Genomic DNA, 21,529 nt, shown 5'->3' with positions numbered 1-21,529 from the left:
CAAAAACATGACAATTCTTTGGATACAAGAGAGAGCAATTGGACCCCCCCCCCCCAAAAAAAAAAAAAAAAAAAAAAGCTCTTAACATGTTGTGAATCTTGCAGACATACACATTATTTTGTATTTTTTTTTTTTTCCCCTTTGGGCATAAATTCATTCTGCCCCACTCCCACCACCAAAAATACTACGTGACCTTTTTCCTGACCCTAACCGCAACGTCCAAACTGGCTCACGTAGCTTTCCTTCAAGCGCTCGGACCAGAACAAAATTATCGGCTGGCCGACCGACTCCATTCCAGACTCTTCTTCTCGTTCCGTCCTTGCCATCCTCTCTTCGCTTTCGGCAGTTTTGCTCCCCAAAATGCAATTTGGAACATTTTCTGTCCTCCATAACATGCCTGGGCCCACAAATCATACAGATTATTTTTTTTTTTCTTCATCACTTACAAAAAAATCACATTTGAGAAACTTGGTCTCGTGAAACATTCGAATACCCAAATTTGACTTCCTAATGGATCTTTTTTTTTTTTTTTTTTGGGTGGGGGTGGGGTGGGGCATGCCCATTATGTCGAGGGGACCCCAATTGAGGATTTTAAATTTTTTTTTTTTTTTTTTTTTCAGAGATATTCACAGTTTGGACTTTCACTGCTGTTTTTGTTTGAAAACACATTTCAAGAAAGTTTAATCAGCCAATTTGGGAAGAAAGTGACGGAGAATCAGAATCGGCTTTAATGGGCGTCCGGGGCGGAGAGCCGAGCGCAAGGCCCGGGGGTTCGGCGCCGAAGGTGGTCCGACGGCGCCTTCGCTCGCCTGCTCCGGTCCCGGCCGGCCTCCCGCCTAGCGGCCGTCTTTGGAAAAATGCAATTGAATTTCTTAGTAACTTGGCCGAAATTGCACTGAGGACTTTTGAAGGCGGCGGGCGACTCCTGCGCAGATGTCGGCCCTACGCCGCGACGCCTTCCGGCGGCAAACCGCGGTCCTTCCCGGTCTCGTTGCGGCGCTGCTGGCGGCGCGGCGCGTGACGCGGCGGCAGAGCCAGCGCGCAACACGACACCCCCACCGTGGGCTCGGGAAGGTCCTCCGCTCGGCCCCAGGCGTCGGTCGCCGGGTCGTAGGTCTGGACGGCGGCTTCGTAGCGCTTCTCGGCCTCGTTCCAGCCCCCGAGCAGCCACAGCCGGTCGGTTCCCAGCGGCGACAGGCCCGCCGTGCTCACCCCCAGGGGCAGCGGGGCGACGCGGCTCCACGCCCCCTCGCCCTCGGGCGAGAACACCTCCACGGCCAGGACGTCCACGCGCTCCCCGCCGGGCCCCAGTTGGCTGCCGCCCGCCACGTACACCTTGCCGCCCAGCGCGGCGGAGCAGTGCCAGCCGCGGGGCGTCTCCATGGGGGGCTTCTGGGTCCAGGCGTCGCCCTCGGCGTCGTAGCAGGCCACGGAGCGCGAGTAGGCGCAGTTGACGTAGCCGCCGGTCACCAGGACGCGGCCCGACGGCAGCGTGGCGCTGGAGTGGCAGCAGCGCGCCACCTCCATGGGGGCGCGCGGCTGCCAGGCGTCGGCCGAGGGCAGGTAGCTCTCGGCGGTGGCCAGCAGGCCCTCGGCGTTCCGGCCGCCCGTGGCGAACAGGCGCCCCCCGCTGGCCGCCAGCGAGAAGTGCGTGCGCCGTTGGCGCATGTTGGCCAGGTGGATCCAGGCGTTGAAGCGGGGGTCGTACCTGCGCACGAGGCCCAAGTGTTGGCGCGACGGGATCCGTCCACAGAAAAACCAAAACCGAAGCGGAACGTTTGGCTCGACCTGCTGAGCGTGGCGACGGCGTGCTTGGCCTGGTTGCGGGCGTCGTTCTGGTCCTCGCCGCCGGCCACGTACAGGAAGCCGTCCATGACCGCCACGCACTGGTTGAAGCTCTTGGCCGGCAGCTGGGTCAGGTGGCGCCAGGCCGCGCCTCCCTCGCGGGGCTCCCGCCACAGGACCTGCGTACGGAGCGAGGTTAAAGGTCAGGGCGGGTTCGGCCAACGGCGACGTTTCCACGACCGGGAAGCGACCTCGCGGCTGAGGGCGCGTTCGGTGAGCGACGGCCGCCCTCCGACGGCGATCAGGGCGAGGCGGCTGCCCCGGACCCTGGTTCGCTCCGACTGCAGCGCGTTCTGCCGGTGGGGCAGCAGGTGGTAGTTCATGGCGTCCACCAGCAGGCGGTGGCACTGCGGGTCCTGCATCATGCGGGGCACCGTCTGCACCCGGCTCACCAGCTCACCCGGCGGGATGGTCTCCAGGCGAACGTGAGACAGCAGCGCGGCGGCGTGAGCCTGACGCGACGCTTCCGAGTCCAGCCACTTCGTGGCCAGCTGGGGTGGGGAAAGGCGAAATCGGGTCATCGGCGAAACCTTTTCGGGACCCAAAAAAAAAAAAAAAACACATTTTGGACCCCCCCCCCCCCCCGATACGGACGTATTGAAATATAGAGAATGCAACGTGTCCTCCCCGGCGGCGTTAATAATACCACGCGAGCGGGCGCACGGGTGTGGCCCGCTACGCGGCAGCTGCTCCGCCGGGACGTAAATAGATCGGGGGGGGGAACGACTTTTGAAGAAAACGCACCTGGAAAGCGGCGAGCTCGCTGGGCAGCCCCAGCGAGTCGTCGGCCAGGAAGGCGCACATCTGCTCCGCCGACAGCTGCGCGAACTGCGGCGTGTCGGCGAACTGCGCAAAGTTGTCCAGCACGAATCGGCGGGCGGCGCGGCACACGTCCGGCAGGCCGTAGGCGCTGGCGACGTTCCACACGTACACGCACGTGTGCGCGTTGAGCTCCGCCAGCAGGAAATCGCCGCACATCCTCAGCAGCTGCGGAATCCGCAGCGCCGCCGCCGCCGACAGGGTGCAGCCCGCCGTGTACAGCGACATGTGCACGCGGCCCAGGTAGGCGAAGGTGATCACGTTGGCCAGCCCTGATTCCACAAAAAGAACAACAGGGCAAATCCCGACTCTCGTCCGAGCTACTTTTGCCGAGTCCCGACGGTATTTGTCAAAAGTGGCTCATTTTACAGACGTTCAAACGCCATTTTAGGAGAACTACGACTTCCCGTGCGTGCCCGGAAGGCGACGCCGACGCCGACAGTTGGATTTGTTTTTTTTTTTTTTGGTCTCACGGTGACCTTTTCAAGTTTTCGAAACAAAGAATCAAAGTCCTTGAAAATGTTTTTGCCAAATGACGACTTTGTCGAACGCCACGAAGCGGACGAAACGCCGACATTTTTCCACTCGCTCGCTCGGCCTTACCGAGCGGCGAGAGCGAGGGCAGCTCCAGACGCTTCACGTCGGGGTCTTTAGCCAGGAGCTCCCGGAAGTACTGACTGACGGACGAGATCACCAGCTTGTGGACGTCGAAGGACTTGGTCTCGCAGCCCAGCTCCAGGTCGGTCAGGAACCTGACGGGGAACGGTCAGCGTCAACGAGGCCCCCCCCCCCCCCGGACCGGCGGAAGCAAACGTGCGGCGTACTTCTCCTGCCGCATCTTGCTGAGCTCCTCCAGCGTGGCGTTGCCGTGCAGCGGGCGCGTCAGCTCGCTTCCCAGGCCCAGGCCGCGCTGTCCGGGCCTGAGCTCCAGGCCGCCGGGCGGGGGCAGGTCCAGCGCCGCCATCTGCTCGATCTTCCGGGCGGGGCTCTCCACCACCACCGCCGTCACCGTGCCGTCGCCGCCGCGCCGCACCTTGAGGGCGGGCGGCCGGGCCTCGGCCGGGGCGTCCCCGCTGGCTTTTTTGGGGCGTGCCGTCTTCTTCTTGGGGGCCATCTGGCTTTTGGGCTTGGCTGCGACCGCTCCCGGCTCACCTGCTTTCTTTCTCAGGAACTCGATGACAAACGAGAGTTTCCTCGGTAATTTGGCACCCTGGACCGCTGGCCTTGTAGAACTTTGGACGTGGATTCTATGGGCTGAAATGACAAAACTAAAGCGTAACTCTGAATATGTAAGCTAAAGTTTGCCATTTGCGTTTATAATTCTGCCAGCTGATTTTTTTTTTTTTCTCTCTTGGAAATCTCCCCAAATATATTCTGGTATTTGTTATCTCCAAAATAAGTCCCCGTTTTATACATCTGATTTCTTTGGCAGAAATTTTAATGTAGTTTTTTTAGGATTCTGAATTTATCTCAAGACTTTTTCTTAAAAATTGCTTCTATCATGCCGGAAGGCATTGGCCTCACAGTTCTGAGGTTCCGGGTTCGATCCCGACCCCGCCGTGTCCCCCCCCCCCCCCCCCAAATCCCCAAAACTTGCGGAAATATCCGTCCCGGACCACCCGGACACTCTGCGTTGCCCCCGTCGGTGTGATTGTGAGTGCGGCTGTTTGTCTCCACGTGGCCTGCGATTGGCCGGCAACTAGTTGAGGGCGTACCCCGCCTCGTGCTCGTGGACAGCCGGGATAGGCTACAGCGCTCACCGTGACCCTTGTGAGGATGAGCGGCAAAGAAAATGGATGGATGATTCTTTTTTCTCATTAGCACAAGATTATATAACTTTTTCCCCCCCATTTGCATAAAAATGGGATCCAATCTATTCTCTTCTGTTTCTCGCTTTTTAAATTTCAAATGTGACTTTTCATCTTCGCTGTTCGTGTCCGTGCCGTGGCCCAAAAGCGCCTTTCCCGGAACGAAGCGGACTCGCCAATGTCGGAAGTTTGTATCCCGACTCCAGGACCGGAACATTCCTCACCGAAGGTCAACCTGAGTGAAATCGTGCGGCGGAGAAAAGGGGAAGAAGATGCACGGGGGGGAATCGAACCCCGGACCTCAGAACCGCGAGGCCGACGCTCTACAGCTGCACCACACACACACACACACACACACACGCACACAAATAACCCAAATTCTTGGGAAATGGCCTACTTTGACCTTTCGATTGAAACCGCAAATTTTTCGTCAGTTTGTACCTTCCTCTCCTTCCCGCTTGAGAGTCTTCGGCCTTTTTTCCGTCCTGCCGCTTTGTTGACGCGCTTGCCGTTTTCCTCAGCGCTCCCCCCCCCCTCCCTCCGCCCGGGTCCTGTTTGTCGCTGTGGCTCGGTCCGTATCGCGAGGACGAAAATTACAGGCCCCCCCCCAGGACTGCCTCCTTGAGCTCATGTCCAAATAGAGGCACCCGAGGCATCCACTGTGCCAGAAATAACCCCCGAGCGGGCGGCCTTCCGCCGGTCCGCTGCCTCTCAAATGTTTTCGGTTCAAACTTTGGATATAAAGGACGATCTGATATCGTCCTTGAAGAAAGTACAAAAGAAAGAATCCATGTATTGGTGTTCTTCAGGGTCTAACGTCCCGCCATCGCTACGTGACCCCCCCACGCTTGAGATTCGAACAGACACCGGGGCCCTTCAGGCTTGAGTGACGTCAGCAAATTCTCATGAGCTCCAGTTTGGCCTCTTCAGCTCCAAATAAAAATTGGGTCTGACGTCCCTCTCCTGCCCCCAAGAGTCCAAACATGTTCCCGGTAAGGAAAACCTCAATCATCACAAAATCCAAATGCAAAGAGAGGAAGTAGTCCAAGTTGAGTTGAGTACGAGTTGTCACCGCTTACTGAAGGTCAGACTAAAAGTGTACATCGTTGAGATTAAAAAGTAAGAGAGAAAAAGATGGAGCCATTCTTCGGAACAACATCACACGAGGAGCAGCCTGACCGGGAGAACGAATAAAAAATAAAAAAAACTGGACAAAACTCGTGAAAGTTGAAGGCACAAACAAACAGAACCAACATATAGACATATATATGGAAAACATTTATTTTTATGTTGTCCTAAAATTTTAGTATGATTTAATGCTATGGTGAATCATCTTTAAATCGAATAAATAGATACACCACCCAAAATAAAAATAAAAATAAAAATAAAGCCTGACGCAAACAAGCTTCGGCGACCGACCGACTTCCGCCTCCTGAGCGGAAACCTTCCCTCCTCGCTGGCGTCGAGATGAAGTCGCTTCCGGGGCCAGCATTTGCCAGCAGTTAACATGGCGGAGGAGCTGCTGGAAACAGTGGACAGACTCCAGTCCCGGCTCATGGAGAGCCCGGAGCCCCGAAAGGTAACAAACGTGTCGATGTCGGACCAAGTGTTTAACGGCGGCCTTTCCCCCCGTCGTCGCGAGGCCGTCCGGCACCAGAACGCCGAACGTACGTAGGCCTCGGCAGGTCCGGAACGATGCGTTCACTGACGTCTAGTGCCACTGGGCTCGATCGCCAAACCTCGTCCCGTGCGCCTTTCTCCTGCTGCCATTACACTACATAAGCGACCATTTCATAACGCTCGATGATGATGATGATGATGATGTAGGTTTCCATCTATCACGTCCTTCCATTCATTCAACTTCAGTTCGGGGCTACTCAGTCGTGTTTACATGTTTTCGTGACGCGCACACGTACAATCCGATCCAGTGGAGGAAAAGTTTCAAGTAACGAATAGAAAGGAAGTAATTCCCTCTTTTGTTACCCAATACAACCGTTTTACCAACTGTGTAATATTTTGTTCACATCTATTCCGTATGACGCACAATGACACACAGTCAGTGTATGACTGTAACGGCATGAGTCATTTTGTCTTACATGTATATCTTTTAGGAGTTTTACACCAATTTCTCCAAATACGAGATGTCAACACGCTGGCCACTAAAGTTGTCAAACGTCCGACGGTATTTGGACGCATCACGAGAGACGTCGCGACATCTAAAATTGTTTTTCCCACTTTGCCCATTCAAATGTGGAAAAGCCCAAAGTGACTCTCACGACTGTTACGTAAACACACGCACTTTATTTACGCCATTTATTGCGTGCAATGCACTCAATTCAATGTCGAGTCATTCGTGGCCCATTGTAGGCCACCGTAGCCGCTAGCTGAGCAAGCTAGCGGCTACGGTGACATTTAAAAAAAAAACAAACAAACAAAAAAAACAAAAAAACAACGACATTCTCGCTATTCTCCAGCAAAAAAAACAAAACAAAACAAAAAAAACAACCAACTACAACCGGGCCTGTAGCGTTTGTGTGTGTGTGTGTGTGTAGCCAACCTCACTCTAAGCTAACAACAATACAACTATTTGGGTACTGTTTAGCCTTTGTGAATGTAGAAATGTTTGTGCTGCCACAACACAGCAGACATGTTCCCCAGCAGCCCAACAACAAGTTCTTCCTTTGTCGCAATCTACTATATATAATACGGAAAGAAGGTGAAGTGAAATCGCAAAGACGTCTTGTTTGATAGCAGCTGTGGGGGGTTAATTACGCATTTGGAAAGCAGCTTGAGACTCTGCACACGCCAAAATTGTTGTTCTTTGTTTTCCTTTAGCTCCTCAAGACGCTTAAAAGACTGGACGAGGTTCCGATGACCGTCGAAATCCTGGTGGTGAGCTTGACCGGTCGGGCGGCCGTCTCGTGTGTTTGACCCGCTTTGGATTTCAAGCAATGTTTTGTGTGTTTTGCCAGGAAACCGGAGTGGGAAAAACTGTGAACTCTTTTCGCAAACATGAAGTAGCCGCCGAGGTGGCCAGAAACCTGGTGGCCAAGTGGAAGAAGCTCGTCCCGCAGTCCGCCGACAAGTACGCTACTTACGTTTACACCTTGTCCTTTCCGTTTCACTTGGGTCTTCTGTCGAGTTGCGCCGATTTCCCTGGAACGACCTCTGACCCCGGCCGTGCGCGTACCGTGCGAAAGGCCAACGGTACGAAGCGTTGGCCAGGAACCATGCAAGTGGGGGCGATCCGGTCACTTGAATGGATTTCACGACTGACGGTGACCTGGATCAAATCAAAACAAAAATCATTCCACAATTGTGACATGAGGACCAGGGCAGCTGTTGTAGGTGGCGCGTTTAGGCCGACTTCAAACCGCCAAGGTGCACGTGAAATAGTCCGCTGGGGTCCGATGAGTCTTCGCCAGCGACTCGGACGTAATGTCTCCACCTTCGGCAGTCCGTGGTAGGAAACGCCCCGACCGGTCGGTGAGGGCACGTCGGCGCGGGGACCGATCAAAACGTGCGGTGTGAGGTTCAACTTTCGCGGGGCGCTGGACACGTTGCAGTCTCTGTCGCGGGCGTGAGAACGCGCGTTTGGCCTCGTAGCAGCCGGAACGCTCACGCTAGAAAAGGGAGGGGACGGCGGAACGGGCGCCGTCGGAAAAGTGCGCCTTTCCTCGCGCAGCGTACGGGACAATATCGCCCGTGGTCGAACGGTCGCTCAGCGCAAATGGCAGCTAGTCGAAGGTCCGGCTGCGTGCTCGGTGTTTGAAGGTGTTCGCTGTCCACAACCGCGTTGGCGGCGCGACATATGAACTCTTGGATCGGATCTGAATGGCAAAAGTCACAAAACCGACACGGTCATTTCCATCCCTGTTTTTTTTTTTTTTTTTTTTTGCTCATCGACAGTCGAAGCGGCAACAGTCTCGTCAAAGAGGCACCGCGGTCGCATTCTCGAGGCGCCGAGGCGGCCGTCCGTCGACGCCGGCGCCAACCGTCCCCTGAGGAAGAGGAGCCTTCGTACGGCCAAGACGACGAAGAAGAAGAAGAAGAAGAAAGGGGGGAGGAGGAAGAAGAGGAGCGAGGCTATCGGACCGACGGCTCCCCCTCGCCGCCCCTGCACCGGCGGTACAGCCCCCCGCGGTCGGACAGGTTCGACAGCCCCGAGCCCGAGCCCGAGCCCAGCCCTCCTCCTCCCCGTCTGCCGGCGGTTCCCCGCAAAGACTCCAAACACGGGAAGCTCGACAGAGCCGACAAGAACCGCCGCCGTCACGCCGACCTCCCGCCCTCCAGCCGCGCCGACGGCAAGAAGCGGAGCGCCGACAGAGAGCGCGGCCCCGCCGCGAAGTCCGCCAAGCGCGACAGGAAGTCGGACGGGAGCAAGCGGGAGGAGGCCAGGAAAGAAGAGGAAGGTGAGACTTGAATCGGGTCACGTGACGCAATGCGGGCGTCGGCGGACAAGACGATTCTGACCAAACCCCTTCGGGCTTGTTTCCTCGGGGGGGGGGGGGGAATTCACGGAACAAATAGTTTTCCTCGTTTTCGCAATCCAACTCATTTTGAGCTTCCGTTGCCAGGGCGACCGCAAGAGCAGAAGGACTGGCCCGGTAGCGAGGAGGACCGCGAGGAGGATTTTGAGACGCCCACCATGTCCTTCGAGTCCTTCCTGACGTACGACGCGCCCACGTCTTCCGTCAAGAAGAAGAAGAAGAAGAACGCGGCGGCACCCTCGTCCTCGTGCAGTCGCCCTTCTCGCCCGTCCGCCACCACCACCACCCCGACGACGACGACGACGACGACTTCCCGTCGCGCCGCTCGGACCGACGCGTCCTCCAAAGCCAACGGTGCTCAGAGCGCAAAGAGTTCTCGCTCGGGGTCGGCTGCGGCGGCGCCGGAAAGACGCAAGAGGGTAAGGGAGCCCCAGTGCTCCAAAGGTTTCTCTGGCAAAACCCCCAAAAGTCCAGTTGGGTTTTGTGGCCGATGTGTTCCGGTTGCCAATGTTTTGTTGTCCTGGTCCTGGACAATTATGTTGCCATTAGCTACATAAATAAGCACGTCGCTCACGGAAGCCGTTTCCCGGCAGGCGACCGAGGCCGTCGCGTCCCTTCCCGAAATGCGGCTGCCGGCCATCCAGCCCGATTACCGCCCGCTGCCCTCCATCGACGTCACGCCGCTGTCGCCGCAGAGGCGGAAAGGTAACGAGCGAAGCCGCCCGCCGAGCGCCGCTCCCTGACCGGCTTTGCGCGGCAGGTCCCGTCTTCAGCGACGAAGACGACGCCGGCTTCACGGGCAAGCGCTTCAACTCCAAGATGGTGGTCTACTCGGGGTCCAAGACCGCCTACCTGCCGCGGATGATGACCCTGTACGAGCAGTGCATCCGCGTGCTGCAGAACAACATCGACTGTAAGTTTGCGGCCGTCGGCTCGACCCGGTTCCTTTCGGCGGCTCCGTGCGGACAAAAAGCGCTCGGCGCTTTTGAAAGTGAACTCCTGGAATAGCTAAATATCATCTGCCCTTTTCAAGCGCTGCGCTTTTCACGCCGGTCACGATGCAATTGATTGAGAGAGCTTTTGCCTTTCCCGGCGTGCCCGTTGCAGCCATCGACGAGGTGGGGGGCGTCCCCTTCGAGATCCTGGAGCCCGTCCTGGAGCGCTGCACGCCGGAGCAGCTCTACCGCATCGAGCAGAGCAACCAGGTCACACGCTCGCAGATAATTCACTCCTTCGCTGTAAACGCAATTTCAAATGAAAAGCGTCAACGGCTCACGCGTTTCTCGTCTCGAATGACACGGACGTCGGGCCGCGTCGTGACCCTTTGCGTCTTTGCTCAGTGGTTCACGGAAGACTCTGACGAGCTGTGGATGCGCCACTGTCAGCGCGACTTCAAGCGCGAGACGCCGCAGGAGTACGAGTCCTGGCGGGAGATGTACCTGCGGCTGCACGACGAGCGGGAGGCGCGCCTGCGCAGGCTCACGCAGAACATCAGCATGGCGCACGCCAACAAACCCAAAGGTAAAGGCGGGCGGGAAAAATGGGCCGAATGAGCGCGTCGTCCTCGTGTCCCGGGCTTGAACGCGGTCTCCTTTTGTCCGGCAGAGCGCCAAGTCAAGATGGCCTTCGTCAACTCGGTGGCCAAACCGCCTCGAGACGTCCGCCGCCGCCAAGAAAAGTTTGGGACCACCAACGGCTCGTCGGCCGCCGCCGCCGCCGCCGCCACGCCCGTCAAGTCAGAAACGCATACAAAAATAACCCCAAAATCTTTGTGGATTTTTTTTTTGCTTTTATACCATGTCGTTTTGTTAGTATACAAATTGTCACACATTTCATATAATCTGACCAAGATAGAAGAAAAAAAAAAAAAAAAAAAACAAACGCAGCTATTTTTGACTTCTAGAAAGCGACAAATACAATTGCGTACAACGCTCGATGGCGACGTATCATGCAAAATGCCGATGGAAATGAGCGTAGCTGTTGTGATAATTGTCAAAGTTGAACACACTCGGCTGCAATGCTGAAAAGGAAGTTTGTGGCGGAGTTTAGCGTAGGACCTCCCTCGCCTCTTCTTCTCCCTCCCAATGACGCTGTGTGTCTTCCGCTCAAGCTCGGTGCCGCCCCGCGTGTTGTGCCCCAAAGTGGTACTACACCGAACATGCGCCAATTCCACTTCCGACTGCAAACAACAAGAAAAAGTTTCAAACCATTTCTGAAAACTCAGCAGTAAAATAAGGGCTTCACTCGACTCCCTCCTCTTCCAGAATAAGACCGGCCACCGTCGACTACTCGGGCGAGTCCGGCCACCCGTCGCTGTCGTCGTCGCCGCTCGACCCCTCGCCCGGGTCGTCGCGGTCCTCGGCGGCCGTCGCGGGAGGACACGCGTGGCGAGACAAGCCCCAAGTCAAGAGTAAGTTTGCGTCAAATATTGCTTGGCGAGTCGGCCTCTTCTCCAACTTGTGGATGCCCCTTTTCTGAACCCCAGAAATCGCCCCCATGATGGCCAAAACCATCAAAGCCTTCAAGAACAGATTCTCCCGCCGATAAATGCTTTGGGTGGAAGCCTTTGACCAGAGGCGGCGGGCGTCCTGGAAACGCATTTCCGACTGAACTGAACTGAACCGAACTGAACTGAACCGGACTCTGAGCGATCGGTGGGAAAAGCTTTTGATTTTCTTTTGGGCTCTAGAAGTGGGCGGGGGGCCCCAAAAAGATATTCAAATGACACTTGTGTAAGTGAGTGAGGAAACCATTTTTTAGGAATCAATTGCACAAACCTCCACCCGGCGCAAGAATAATTGGAGCGCACCCTCTCTAGAAATTGTATGCTTAGAAGAGGCTAAGGTGCGCTCCATTTGCTCACCCTGACGTCGCAGATCTTGATAGGAATCATGTCAAAGCCGCCAATTGATGAGTGCCGTATCATACGTGGAGCTCTGTCAACACTAAGAAGATGTTTTTAAAATTTTTATCAGTCCAGCTGAATTGACTTTGGGTCTCAACGTGAGGCTTGCGTGCTTGAAATCAGGTGAGCGCTCCACGGTAAGAGACTTTGTCAGGAGGGAAGGGCACCGGCGACGCGGGACCGATGACCGACCGATCCCCTCTTGCGCCGCTTCACTCTCGACCAACCGCGAGCTTGATTTTAGAAAATGTATTTATGACGTGACTAACACAAAGACCGGACGCCGCTGCTCATCTTTGGCGCGCAAAAAGGAATGAGTTGGAAACCTGTATTTTGGTTAGATTTTAATAAATGTTATATGGTCTTTTTTTTTTTTTTTTTTTTAAATTAAATTTGACTTTTTTTTTTTTTTTTTTGCCCAAACTCTTTGTGCATGTTTTAGTCTGAGGTGTTGTAAATGGATGACATCCCCTATCAGTGACCGGAGGGCGATCACAACAGCAGACTTATTGACATTAGAATTCAGTCTCTTTTTTTTTTTTTTAACTTAATTTTTCTGTCGACTAATGGAAGCATTCTTGTCACAGTGATTCACTGTGTTTTTTTTTTTTTTAATAATACATGGGGCTCCTCTAAATGCCATCCTTACAAAAATTACATTTTAAAGTTTAGATTTTTTTTAAATCTGTTGTGTATGTACGTTTTGGTTAGAAATCTATTAAAATTCTAAATGTAAACTAGAAATTGACGGATAAAAAAAATGGCTTTTTAAATTTTTGCCTCCAATTTTTGAGGCAACAATGTGCGTTCACATGGTTTTGTTTCACTCGCCGTGCATTCTCGATCCACGCTAGTTTGTTGCTCATCCTCACAAGGGCTGCGCAGTACTGGAGGCGGGGGACACCCTCAACAGCCGACCTCGGCTTCCCGAAACATCTTGTCGAATTCCAAAGACCGATCGATCCCGCCTCCGAGTAAAATGAACCCGACATTTATTTTGAAACCGTCAACCAGTGGGCTGACTCTATGAGGACGAGTGGCGAGATGAAGAGAGTCAACCACACTCCGGAACGGACGGTGGCGCACATCCGCCATTTCGCTGGATGCCCACAGACGTCAAGCACGAAGAAGGCAACGACCCGGAAGTTAATCGGAACCTCGCGTCGTTTGGAAGTCGGCGTGTTTCGCACCAAAGCGAAACTCGGAGCCGTCTCTTCTCCCCCCCCCCCCCCCGGCCGAGTTCCTCCGCGTCTGCCGCCGCCATGTCCGACCATCACCGTCACGGCCGCGGGTGCGGCTGCGGGGGCGCCCACGAGCCCGCCGAGCGGGGCGTCGAGTACGGACTGTACCGGCGCATCGACGCCGACAAGCTGCAGTGCCTGAACGAGAGCCGGGAGGGCGACGGCAGGCTGGTGTTCAAGCCGTGGGACGAGCGGCACGATCGCGACAAGGTCCACCCAGAGAGCCTTCGAGAGATTTTTTATTTTTATTCATTTTTTTGCCATTTTAGCTCGTCGCCAACAAGGGTGGGCGGGAACCAAGTACGCGCATCCGGACGAAGCTCGGGTCACGACTCCGTCAAGTTGCTGAGAGCAATTGTCGAACTGGGGAGCTCCAGTTGCATTGGACCTTTCCGTGGGTCCATTTTTAGCTACGTTCGTGGGGGGGGGGGGGAATAGCCGCAAAAGCTGTCATATCGCGTTCTCCTTCGAATAGCGACCATTGTGATTGGCTGTGTCTGGTCATGTGAGGCTAAAATATTATTTCGCCCCGCCCCCAGCAGCCTGATTATATTTGATTGTTTGGCAACAATTCTGACACGATACAGATCGAACCAAAAATGTAGTTTGTGGAAACCAAAGGGATGGAAATAATAAACGTAATCAATAGATGAAATCATTGATTAAAGTAACTGTGGGGTTCTGCAGCCGGAATTGACCCTTTTTTTTTTTTTTTTTTTAAACCCGCGTTTAGTTTGTGGAGAGTGATGCTGACGAAGAGCTGCTCTTCAATATCCCGTAAGTTCCCCACGATGCTCGAGTTGGGGCCCGCCGCCTTGGCTTTCGTTTTGGCTTTTTTGACCCGCGCTGGCCGTCAGCTTCACAGGCAGCGTCAAGCTGAAAGGCGTCATCGTCTCCGGGGAGGACGACGACTCGCACCCGGCCGAGATCCGATTGTGAGTGGCCCGCGTCCACGTCCGCGTCCGCGTTGCAGAATGGTCCAAATTCATCTGGAGAATATTTTATTGTGTTTGGGTTTTTTTTTTTCTTTCTCCTTTTTGACCTAATGGAGACTTTCCCCCCCTCCCAGGTACAAGAACATCCCTCAGATGTCCTTTGACGACACGGGCCGAGAACCGGAACAAGCTTTCCGGCTCAACAGAGACCCCGACGCTCAGCTGGAGTACCCGACCAAGTGGGTTCCTCCGTTGGCCCGACGCGGCGCCGACCGACCGACCGTTTTTGACTCTTTTGACGCGCAGGATCGCCCGTTTCTCCAACGTCTGCCACCTCTCCATCCACATCTCCAAGAACTTTGGCGGCGAGACCACGCGCGTCTACTACATCGGACTGCGAGGCGAATACTCCGAGGTCAGTCGGTCGCGGCTGTCGTTTTGGACTTGAGATACCAGCGCTGTATTGCGTCAACAATTCTTCTTCTTCAAAAAAAAGCTTCTATCTGGTACTAGCAAAGGAGGTTTAAAAAAAAAAAAAAAGCTAGCTTTGCGCTAATTAGCGTAGATGATACCCTTTAACCCTTTAGTCCTCAGTGCTGTCAATTCCGTCGATCACGGCCCCCCAGAACTCCCTTTTGACTGGCGCCATAGAAACAAAGCACCCGCACTGACATTTTACCCCCCGCGGGCAGTTCGGTCTTGGATCAAGCTAGCGTGCAGCCTCCTTCAAGCGCCATTCGCGATTCCCGAGGCGCCTTTGACGCAACGACGGGCAAATGTAATATTTGTGACGGGGGCGCAGTTGCCGCGGCTGACGATTGTCGCCATCTTTTCGCAGGCTCGCAGACACCAAGTGACCATCTGCAACTACGAGGCGTCCGCCAACCCCGCCGATCACAAAGCGGAGAGCGTCGTCCCTCCGACCAACTTCGTTGCCTGAGGCTCCGCTGTCCGGGAGGAGCGCCCGAGTCTGACCTTTGCCCCCCTCCCCGGCGTGCTCTTCCCTGGCCCACGTCAACGGTGCCGCCGGAGGCGCTTGGTACCGGCGTTGCCCGTGCGTCTCGGAGCAAGTTGGGCCCGGTGAGGCGCACGCCGCTGCCGACGGGGCGCCAGACGCTAATGTCAAGACTGCTATCAAATCATGAACGCAAAAGTTGGAAATGTATATCAATAAACGATCTGCCGCACACGCGTCGTTAACCTTTGTGTGCTGATGGCGGCAAACTTTTCAGCGCGTCACATTTGCGTGAGGCCCCGCCCCCGGACGTCCACCGGAACCGGAAGTTCCGCTCGGCGCTGGCGAACTCGACGGCATCGAGCGGAACGAATTTGTGTCAGCTGCCGGCGAGCCCTCGTCCTCGGCGCCTGTGCGTCTTTTGCGTCTTTCGTCGGAGCTCCTCGGGCCCAAGTTCCTTCCTCTGCGTGCGGGGGGCCATTTTGTGACGCGGGAGCTCGCCGCGGACGACACGGACGCAGACGCCGGTAGCCGACGCTTCTCCTCCTCCTCCTCCTTCTCGTGTTAGCACATTCGAACAATGAACGGGTGGCATTGAATCTCGAGAGTTTTATTGGCGGGCATCGCGAGGGATGACTGAAGAATCCGCCATTTGTCCTCCGCTCTCGTCGCCACATTTGCCGGTCACCTTCCTCCTTCGTTCGTTCGACCTCATCTTGTTTGTGGACGTTGTCGGCCGTCGAGCTGCGGTTTCAGTTTTGTAGGGGGGGGGGGCCCTTCCATTCGATCATCCTTCGGTTGGCAGGCGGCCATCCGCCCAACGACGATCTTGCCTTGGCGTCGCGGTACACGACAATCGACATACACGAAGCTATTTCGTCTGTGTGGCCATTTCGGTTGTTAAACCTGCTCGGATTTTCTCCCGTTTGTGTTCTTGACTTTGTTTTCAAGCAGTGCACCCACCGGGGAGTTTAGCTGAATCTGGCATGAGAACATACACTAATTATAGATCTATATCCTCGGTGTATTCTTTTGAGGAATCCCAAACCCAACTTTAATAATATCATATTTTTCATTTTGTGGACATTGTGGTTGAAAAGCCTGCGTCCAATGAGAGAAGGTTCTTATTTCTATACGTGTCGACTTTATTGTGTGTAAAAGTTGCTAGCTAGCTTGAGCCTCTTTCAATTCTATTCAAGTGTGTGTTAGATGTTCACGTAATTGAAGTCAGGGAGATGGCACACTCGTGGTGGTTTGTAAAAGAACTCCGCCCCCGAAAAAAATAAAAATAATAATAATAATCGGACGCCTCAACAGTTGTAAATGGTGCTGACCGTCCCCCCCCCCCCCCAAATGAACTCGCGTGGTTCCTCTTCCAGCAGCTACTTGTGCGGCATGCTTTGAAACTTTTGGCACTGGCGCAGTTTTCAGTACGTTTACAACTGCAGTTGCAGCATCGCACTGCTCCACCCAGCAGGCCTTTAATTCGAATCACTTAATATTAATACGTTTTTAATGAGCACGTTTGGGCTTTAGCCACTCAGACTCCAAACAAGCATAGTTTTGGATTCTGCGCCTTTTAATCTGTTTTCACCAAAAGCAGTTTGGTTTGTACCTCGACTTTTTTTTTTTTTTTTTTCTTCTGCAGTTTGCGAAGCGCCGCTTTCGACTTATTTGCGGGGAAAATAAATCGCAGCTGCCCGGCAGGCGGGCGACGCGGCCGCTCGAACCGGGACGGCGTTGGAATCGGCGCTTTTGAGGTCTGGCGTTATCCGGCGCGAGGGTTGCACTTTGACCCGTGGCGTCGCCTCGTGCCAAAGCGGGCGTGCATTCGCTAAGTCAAAGGGCGTCGAGGAGCGGCTTTTACGACTTTTCTGCCCAATATCACGTCGCGATGCTTCCTGTCTTCGCCTCGGGGCCACGGCTTCCGAGTCAGTGGGTGCGTTTACGTAGATTGAAGAGTTGGGTTGAGCCCACTCAAACCAGACTGGCCATTTTGGTCCACGTTTCACATTTCCTGAAGCACTCGAGAGACAATATTGCATCCCAAATACAAGAAAGTTGGCTTGGGAAAATCTGAATTGATCATTTCACGAAATGATTGATTGATTCGGTTCCCACGCCAGGCCAGGCGGCACTTGACTTAAATGTGCGAATTGAGCCTTTGCCCTCGCTGTCATTTCAAGCGTGCGTCCTGTCTTTTGTTTTTTTGCCAGACGTTCTCACGGTGTATGTGTGGCAACAACATGTCTGTGCCGCTGCTCGCCGAGGCCGTGACGGTGTCCGGGAACGAGAAGGAGACCGCGGCGGTGAGTTGACAAAAAGCTACTCGCCTGCGCTGCCAGTGAGCTTTTTTTTTTTTTTTTTTCCCCCCCTCCGGAACGCCGAGTTGCCGTCTCCGTATTCGGTTTGCTTCCCTCCCACCGCAAGTGGACATCGGAAGAATTTGGACTCCTGACGGCTGCTGCTGCTTTTTAACGGCATCTTTCCTCATCCTCACAGGTGATTTTCCTTCACGGCTTGGGAGACTCGGGGTAAGTGTCCGTTCCGCCTCAAAATGAAGCAACGGACGTTTGGCGGCGTACGTCTTTGCTTTGGTGACGTCCAACCGGTTCTCGACTCCGAGACGACTGGCCTCGCTTAAACCAAAGACGCGTCTTTTGTCCTCATTTCTGCGAGCGGGCGCGCGAGTTGTTCTCGGCGTTGACGCTGAGTCCCATCGAGTGTCATTGGGAGAAGTTGATTCAGGAACCTCCTGACAATCTCTCCCTGGGATGCGACCGGCGTGTAGAAGAGATATTTGACCGATATTGAAAGCGGGAGCACGCTCACTTGCTAAGTCTACCCTTCAATAACGAGCGAAAGAGAGACGGTGTGCCAGAGAAATGCTTACTGTTGGTTTTTTGTTTTCTGGAGTCTGGCTACCCCGTCAGTTCCGGCGGGGAAAAATGCGCTGGGCTTGTGCGACTTTCAGCATTTTGTTTTTGGAGGTTTCTGAGCGGGTCGGCTGAATTCTGTCTTCACGTGAAAACCGCTCAGTGGCGCAGAAAAAGTTGAGGCCTGCAGTCCCGGAGTCAAAAAAAATCTTGAGTGGTTGAACCTTCTCCCTGGTCTTCAGGCACGGGTGGGCCAACACCTTGACGGGGATCCGGCTGCCTCACGTCAAGTTCATCTGCCCCCACGCGTGAGTGTCCGCAGAGCACGAGTCAACTCGGTTCTGTCCAAGCGAGTCGAGTCGAGTCGAGCCGAAGCCACGCGTGTATTTTCAACCCCTTCTCCCCCGCAGGCCCAAGATCCCCGTCACCCTCAACATGAACGTCACGATGCCCGCCTGGTAAGTCGCGTTGTTTCCGGGGCAACCGCAATCTCGTCGGCCTGATCGATTTGCGTTTGTGCGCAGGTTCGACCTCATGGGCCTCAGCCCCGAAACCCCCGAGGACGAATACGGGATCAAAAAGGCGGCCGACAACAGTGAGCCCTGTTCCGGTTATTACTTTGCGCTTGTTTTTGAAAATTTCATTCAAAAAGAAAAACTCGGATGAAATATTTCATGCTTTCAAAAAAAAAAAAACCAAGTGAATTTTGATGATGTTAGCTTAGAGCTAAGCTAACACTTAGGCAGGAATTTCCCTCTGAAAAGTATTTTTCCAAGCACTTCATGAATCCGTGTCGCCGCCGACGGACGGAATCCTCGCACCCCCCCCAAAACCTCCTTTTCGGGAGATCCCAAAGTAACCGTCCGTCTTTGCTGATTCACGCGCATTTCATCATCCGCGTGTAAGAAAAGGACATTTGTTCCACGTTCTCGGTCATGGAGAGTATTGATGATATCGACAAGATAGTTTGAGCAGTGGGTAATGCACAAACAAGTATTTTACAAACGCAAATGAAAAAGAAAAAACTAAACGGGCGGGCGTGAAGTTGTTTGTCTTCTTGTCCACGTGGTCCAAATGCAGCCGTCCGGGTGTGCTCTTGTGTTTTTGCCGCAGTCAAGGCCATCATCGAGCACGAGGCCCAAAACGGCATCCCGCCCAACCGCATCATGCTGGGCGGCTTCTCTCAGGTAGGAGCAGCGACACGGTGGGGTGGGGGGGGGTCCACGCTCGACGCCGCCGGCACTGAAGTCCGCTCGCTCCTTCAGGGCGGGGCCTTGTCCTTGTACACCGCCTTGACCTGCCAGCACCAGCTCGCCGGCGTGGTGGCCCTCAGCTGCTGGCTGCCGCTCCACAAGAGTTTCCCTCTGGTGCTGCTTTTATTTTTGTACGACGCTCGAATGGCGTTGTCGGCGGGCGCACTGACGCGTGGCGTGTTTTGGCCCGGCAGGCGTCCGGCGGCAACAAGAACCTGCCCATCCTGCAGTGCCACGGCGAGAAGGACGAGATGATCCCCGTGCAGTTCGGCGCCATGACGGCGGAGAAGCTCAAATACATCGTCGACCCGCAGATGATCACCTTCAAGACCTACCCGGGGGTCCCTCATTCGTCCTGTACTCAGGTGCATTCCTGCGATCGTCGTATTTCGGACATTTTTACGCGACTGGTCAAAGGTTTGAGGAAAATAAGTGCGTTTTGTTTCACAAATAAGGATGGAAGTGATCTACGCCCCATTTGTCGCGCGTGTGTGTTTGCAGGAGATGCTCTTAGTAAAGGAGTTCATCGAGAAGCACTTGCCTCGGATCTGAGCTGACCCGACCTCATCCCGACTGTGACGACCCCTCTCGCCCCCACTTGTGACACTGACCGTGCCCCCCCCCCCCCCAACCCTAATTTTTCATTCCCCAAACAGGAAACAGCCATTAAGCGCCCTTCCTTCCTTCCTTCCACACGCACGCACACAAATTGGATTATTATGATTACTATTATTTTGTTTAAAAGAAAGCAAACCTTCGTAAATGTTCCTCCTTGCATTGGCGGCCCCACACAGAACATTCCTGTTGGTTATCTTTGTCATTTTAATCAACTCGGTGTCCTGTCGCAACACTTTTCCCTTCCGTGTTGCTGCCACTCGCCGATCCACATTATTATTATTATTATTATCATCCCCCCATTATACCATTCCACTGGTGTTATTTTGTACTTTGTTTTTGTGCTTATGGGTTTTTGTTTGTCGCTGGGAAACACAAGTGGAAAATGCTTCTTATTGCTCCTTCCTGCGAGCTCACCCACTGATCAAACTCAAAAAAAAAAAAAAAAAACGGACAACAAAATTCTGATCCGAGCAGTCACGTGCGTAAACTAAATCTGTCTGTCGGGTGTCCTGTTTTTGTTTTTCTTTTCTTTTTTTTACTCCTGTTTGTTGTTGTTGTTGGCACTCGTTTGGAAAAGAAGGAAAGACATCTCTTTTGATTGTTATCGCTGAATGTCTCAAAAGTGGCGTCAGTCGTTACCTAACGGTTGCTTTTCGTCCTCCCCGACTGCTGCTTGACTTTCTATTTTTTGAATTTTTCCAACGCCTGACGTGTTTTCTCCTGGGTTGAAGTTTTCTCGTATGCCTTTGTGAAAGCGAACATTTTTTTGTACGTGTTTTGCCACTGTCGTCATCTCATCCTTTTTGTGTTCCGTTTCTATAATGATGAGCATTCGCGGGTCTGGGTTTGTTTCCTGAGCACCTGTGCGCGGAATAAATCATGTGGAAAAACACGACTGCTAAGAGTGAATGTGGCGTCTTGGGGACGAGGCGGGGTCCGCTTTGCGGCGCTCGTCACACTCGCGAAATTCAATTGAAAATACGTGAGGAGGCCGGAGGACTTGGGAGAGAATCCGTGCAAGCGTGCACCATGCAGGAGGGCCCAATTGAGCTATGAACCCACGGGAGACATAATTTGAGTTTGAAACGGTACAACTTGAGCTTTTGTAAGCAACACATTTAATTTGAGTCATTGAATCCTTATTTCCTAGAAGTACGGTCCTCGTTAAACTACACCAGGGTCACAACAGCACACGTTTTTGAAGTAGTACAACTTCTGCCTCTTTAACACGATGTATTTTATTGTCGGTTATTATAATAAGTTTTTTTTTTTTTTTGTTAGGTGGTAATGTTTGGGAACCACTGACTGAGTCTACATTAAAGGGTTAAAGGCTTGCTTTACATTGATTTGTACCGCGCACGATGTGGGGGGGTTGACGCACTCTACCAGCTCTAAATGCTATAAGACTGCATCTTTGCACAATTGTGACTCTTATAAGCAATAGTTCCCTGGCTCTTGTTTTTGTTCCTCCACATGAATGTCGGCGCAGGCGGCACCGACCGTCGGAGACAAATTCCTCGTGTTTTGTTACATACTTGGCCATTAAAGGTGATTCTGAAGTGCAACACGAGGCTACTTTGGCACTTTATCGTTATTCAAAAAAAAATCCCCACTGATATTTTAGGGCGCAATAATCCCGCATCATACGCTCAGTATTGTGATTGTAACGGTTCGCTCGCTCTCGGAAACAGAGCGTATCCTCTGGTCCCGCCTCCATGCGCAAATGGACCAATGAAGTGCTCAGAGTGAGGAACGCGTCACAGAGATACAAAAAAAAAAAGCGG

At 53.7% G+C, this 21,529-nt stretch overlaps 4 protein-coding genes across 6 annotated transcripts; 3 read left to right on the top strand and 1 right to left on the bottom strand.

The window, feature by feature from the left end:
* Positions 1-67: 67 nt before the first annotated feature.
* klhl43 (kelch-like family member 43) lies at positions 68-5,740 on the bottom strand. The gene is made up of 7 exons (XM_061823447.1): positions 4,914-5,740; positions 3,489-3,918; positions 3,268-3,416; positions 2,590-2,936; positions 2,037-2,336; positions 1,789-1,964; positions 68-1,708 (listed from the first exon to the last, which is right to left on the bottom strand). Exons 2-7 carry the CDS (start codon positions 3,776-3,778, stop codon positions 943-945), a joined length of 2,028 nt encoding a protein of 675 aa, XP_061679431.1. The 5' UTR covers positions 3,779-3,918; positions 4,914-5,740; the 3' UTR covers positions 68-942.
* Positions 5,741-5,844: 104 nt separating this feature from the next.
* Positions 5,845-12,231, top strand: eloa (elongin A). The gene is made up of 12 exons (XM_061823474.1): positions 5,845-6,051; positions 7,308-7,364; positions 7,445-7,557; positions 8,382-8,884; positions 9,050-9,381; positions 9,556-9,667; positions 9,723-9,875; positions 10,070-10,167; positions 10,303-10,483; positions 10,568-10,697; positions 11,227-11,372; positions 11,448-12,231. Exons 1-12 carry the CDS (start codon positions 5,980-5,982, stop codon positions 11,507-11,509), a joined length of 1,959 nt encoding a protein of 652 aa, XP_061679458.1. The 5' UTR covers positions 5,845-5,979; the 3' UTR covers positions 11,510-12,231.
* Positions 12,232-12,968: 737 nt separating this feature from the next.
* Positions 12,969-15,230, top strand: pithd1 (PITH (C-terminal proteasome-interacting domain of thioredoxin-like) domain containing 1). The gene is made up of 6 exons (XM_061824009.1): positions 12,969-13,318; positions 13,842-13,885; positions 13,966-14,043; positions 14,178-14,282; positions 14,350-14,458; positions 14,882-15,230. Exons 1-6 carry the CDS (start codon positions 12,971-12,973, stop codon positions 14,981-14,983), a joined length of 786 nt encoding a protein of 261 aa, XP_061679993.1. The 5' UTR covers positions 12,969-12,970; the 3' UTR covers positions 14,984-15,230.
* A 135-nt stretch (positions 15,231-15,365) lies between these two features.
* Positions 15,366-20,637, top strand: lypla2 (lysophospholipase 2). Of its 3 annotated transcripts, none has more exons than XM_061824011.1 (10): positions 15,366-15,525; positions 17,215-17,307; positions 17,501-17,532; positions 18,117-18,182; positions 18,285-18,332; positions 18,399-18,469; positions 18,988-19,061; positions 19,140-19,241; positions 19,322-19,492; positions 19,629-20,637. In XM_061824011.1, the coding sequence occupies exons 2-10, from the start codon at positions 17,230-17,232 to the stop codon at positions 19,677-19,679; spliced, it is 693 nt and encodes a 230-aa protein (XP_061679995.1). In that variant the 5' UTR covers positions 15,366-15,525; positions 17,215-17,229; the 3' UTR covers positions 19,680-20,637. The 3 variants fall into 3 exon arrangements, with proteins under 3 accessions (XP_061679995.1, XP_061679994.1, XP_061679996.1); XM_061824010.1 differs by lacking the exon at positions 15,366-15,525 and adding an exon at positions 15,574-15,681; XM_061824012.1 differs by lacking the exon at positions 15,366-15,525 and adding an exon at positions 15,792-15,843.
* Positions 20,638-21,529: the final 892 nt, after the last annotated feature.

The sequence above is a fragment of the Syngnathoides biaculeatus genome, chromosome 1, assembly GCF_019802595.1.
Source record: "Syngnathoides biaculeatus isolate LvHL_M chromosome 1, ASM1980259v1, whole genome shotgun sequence".
Classification (NCBI taxonomy): domain Eukaryota; kingdom Metazoa; phylum Chordata; class Actinopteri; order Syngnathiformes; family Syngnathidae; genus Syngnathoides; species Syngnathoides biaculeatus.
Note: the sequence above shows the minus strand (reverse complement) of the source record. Positions and strands in the feature narration are given on the sequence as shown.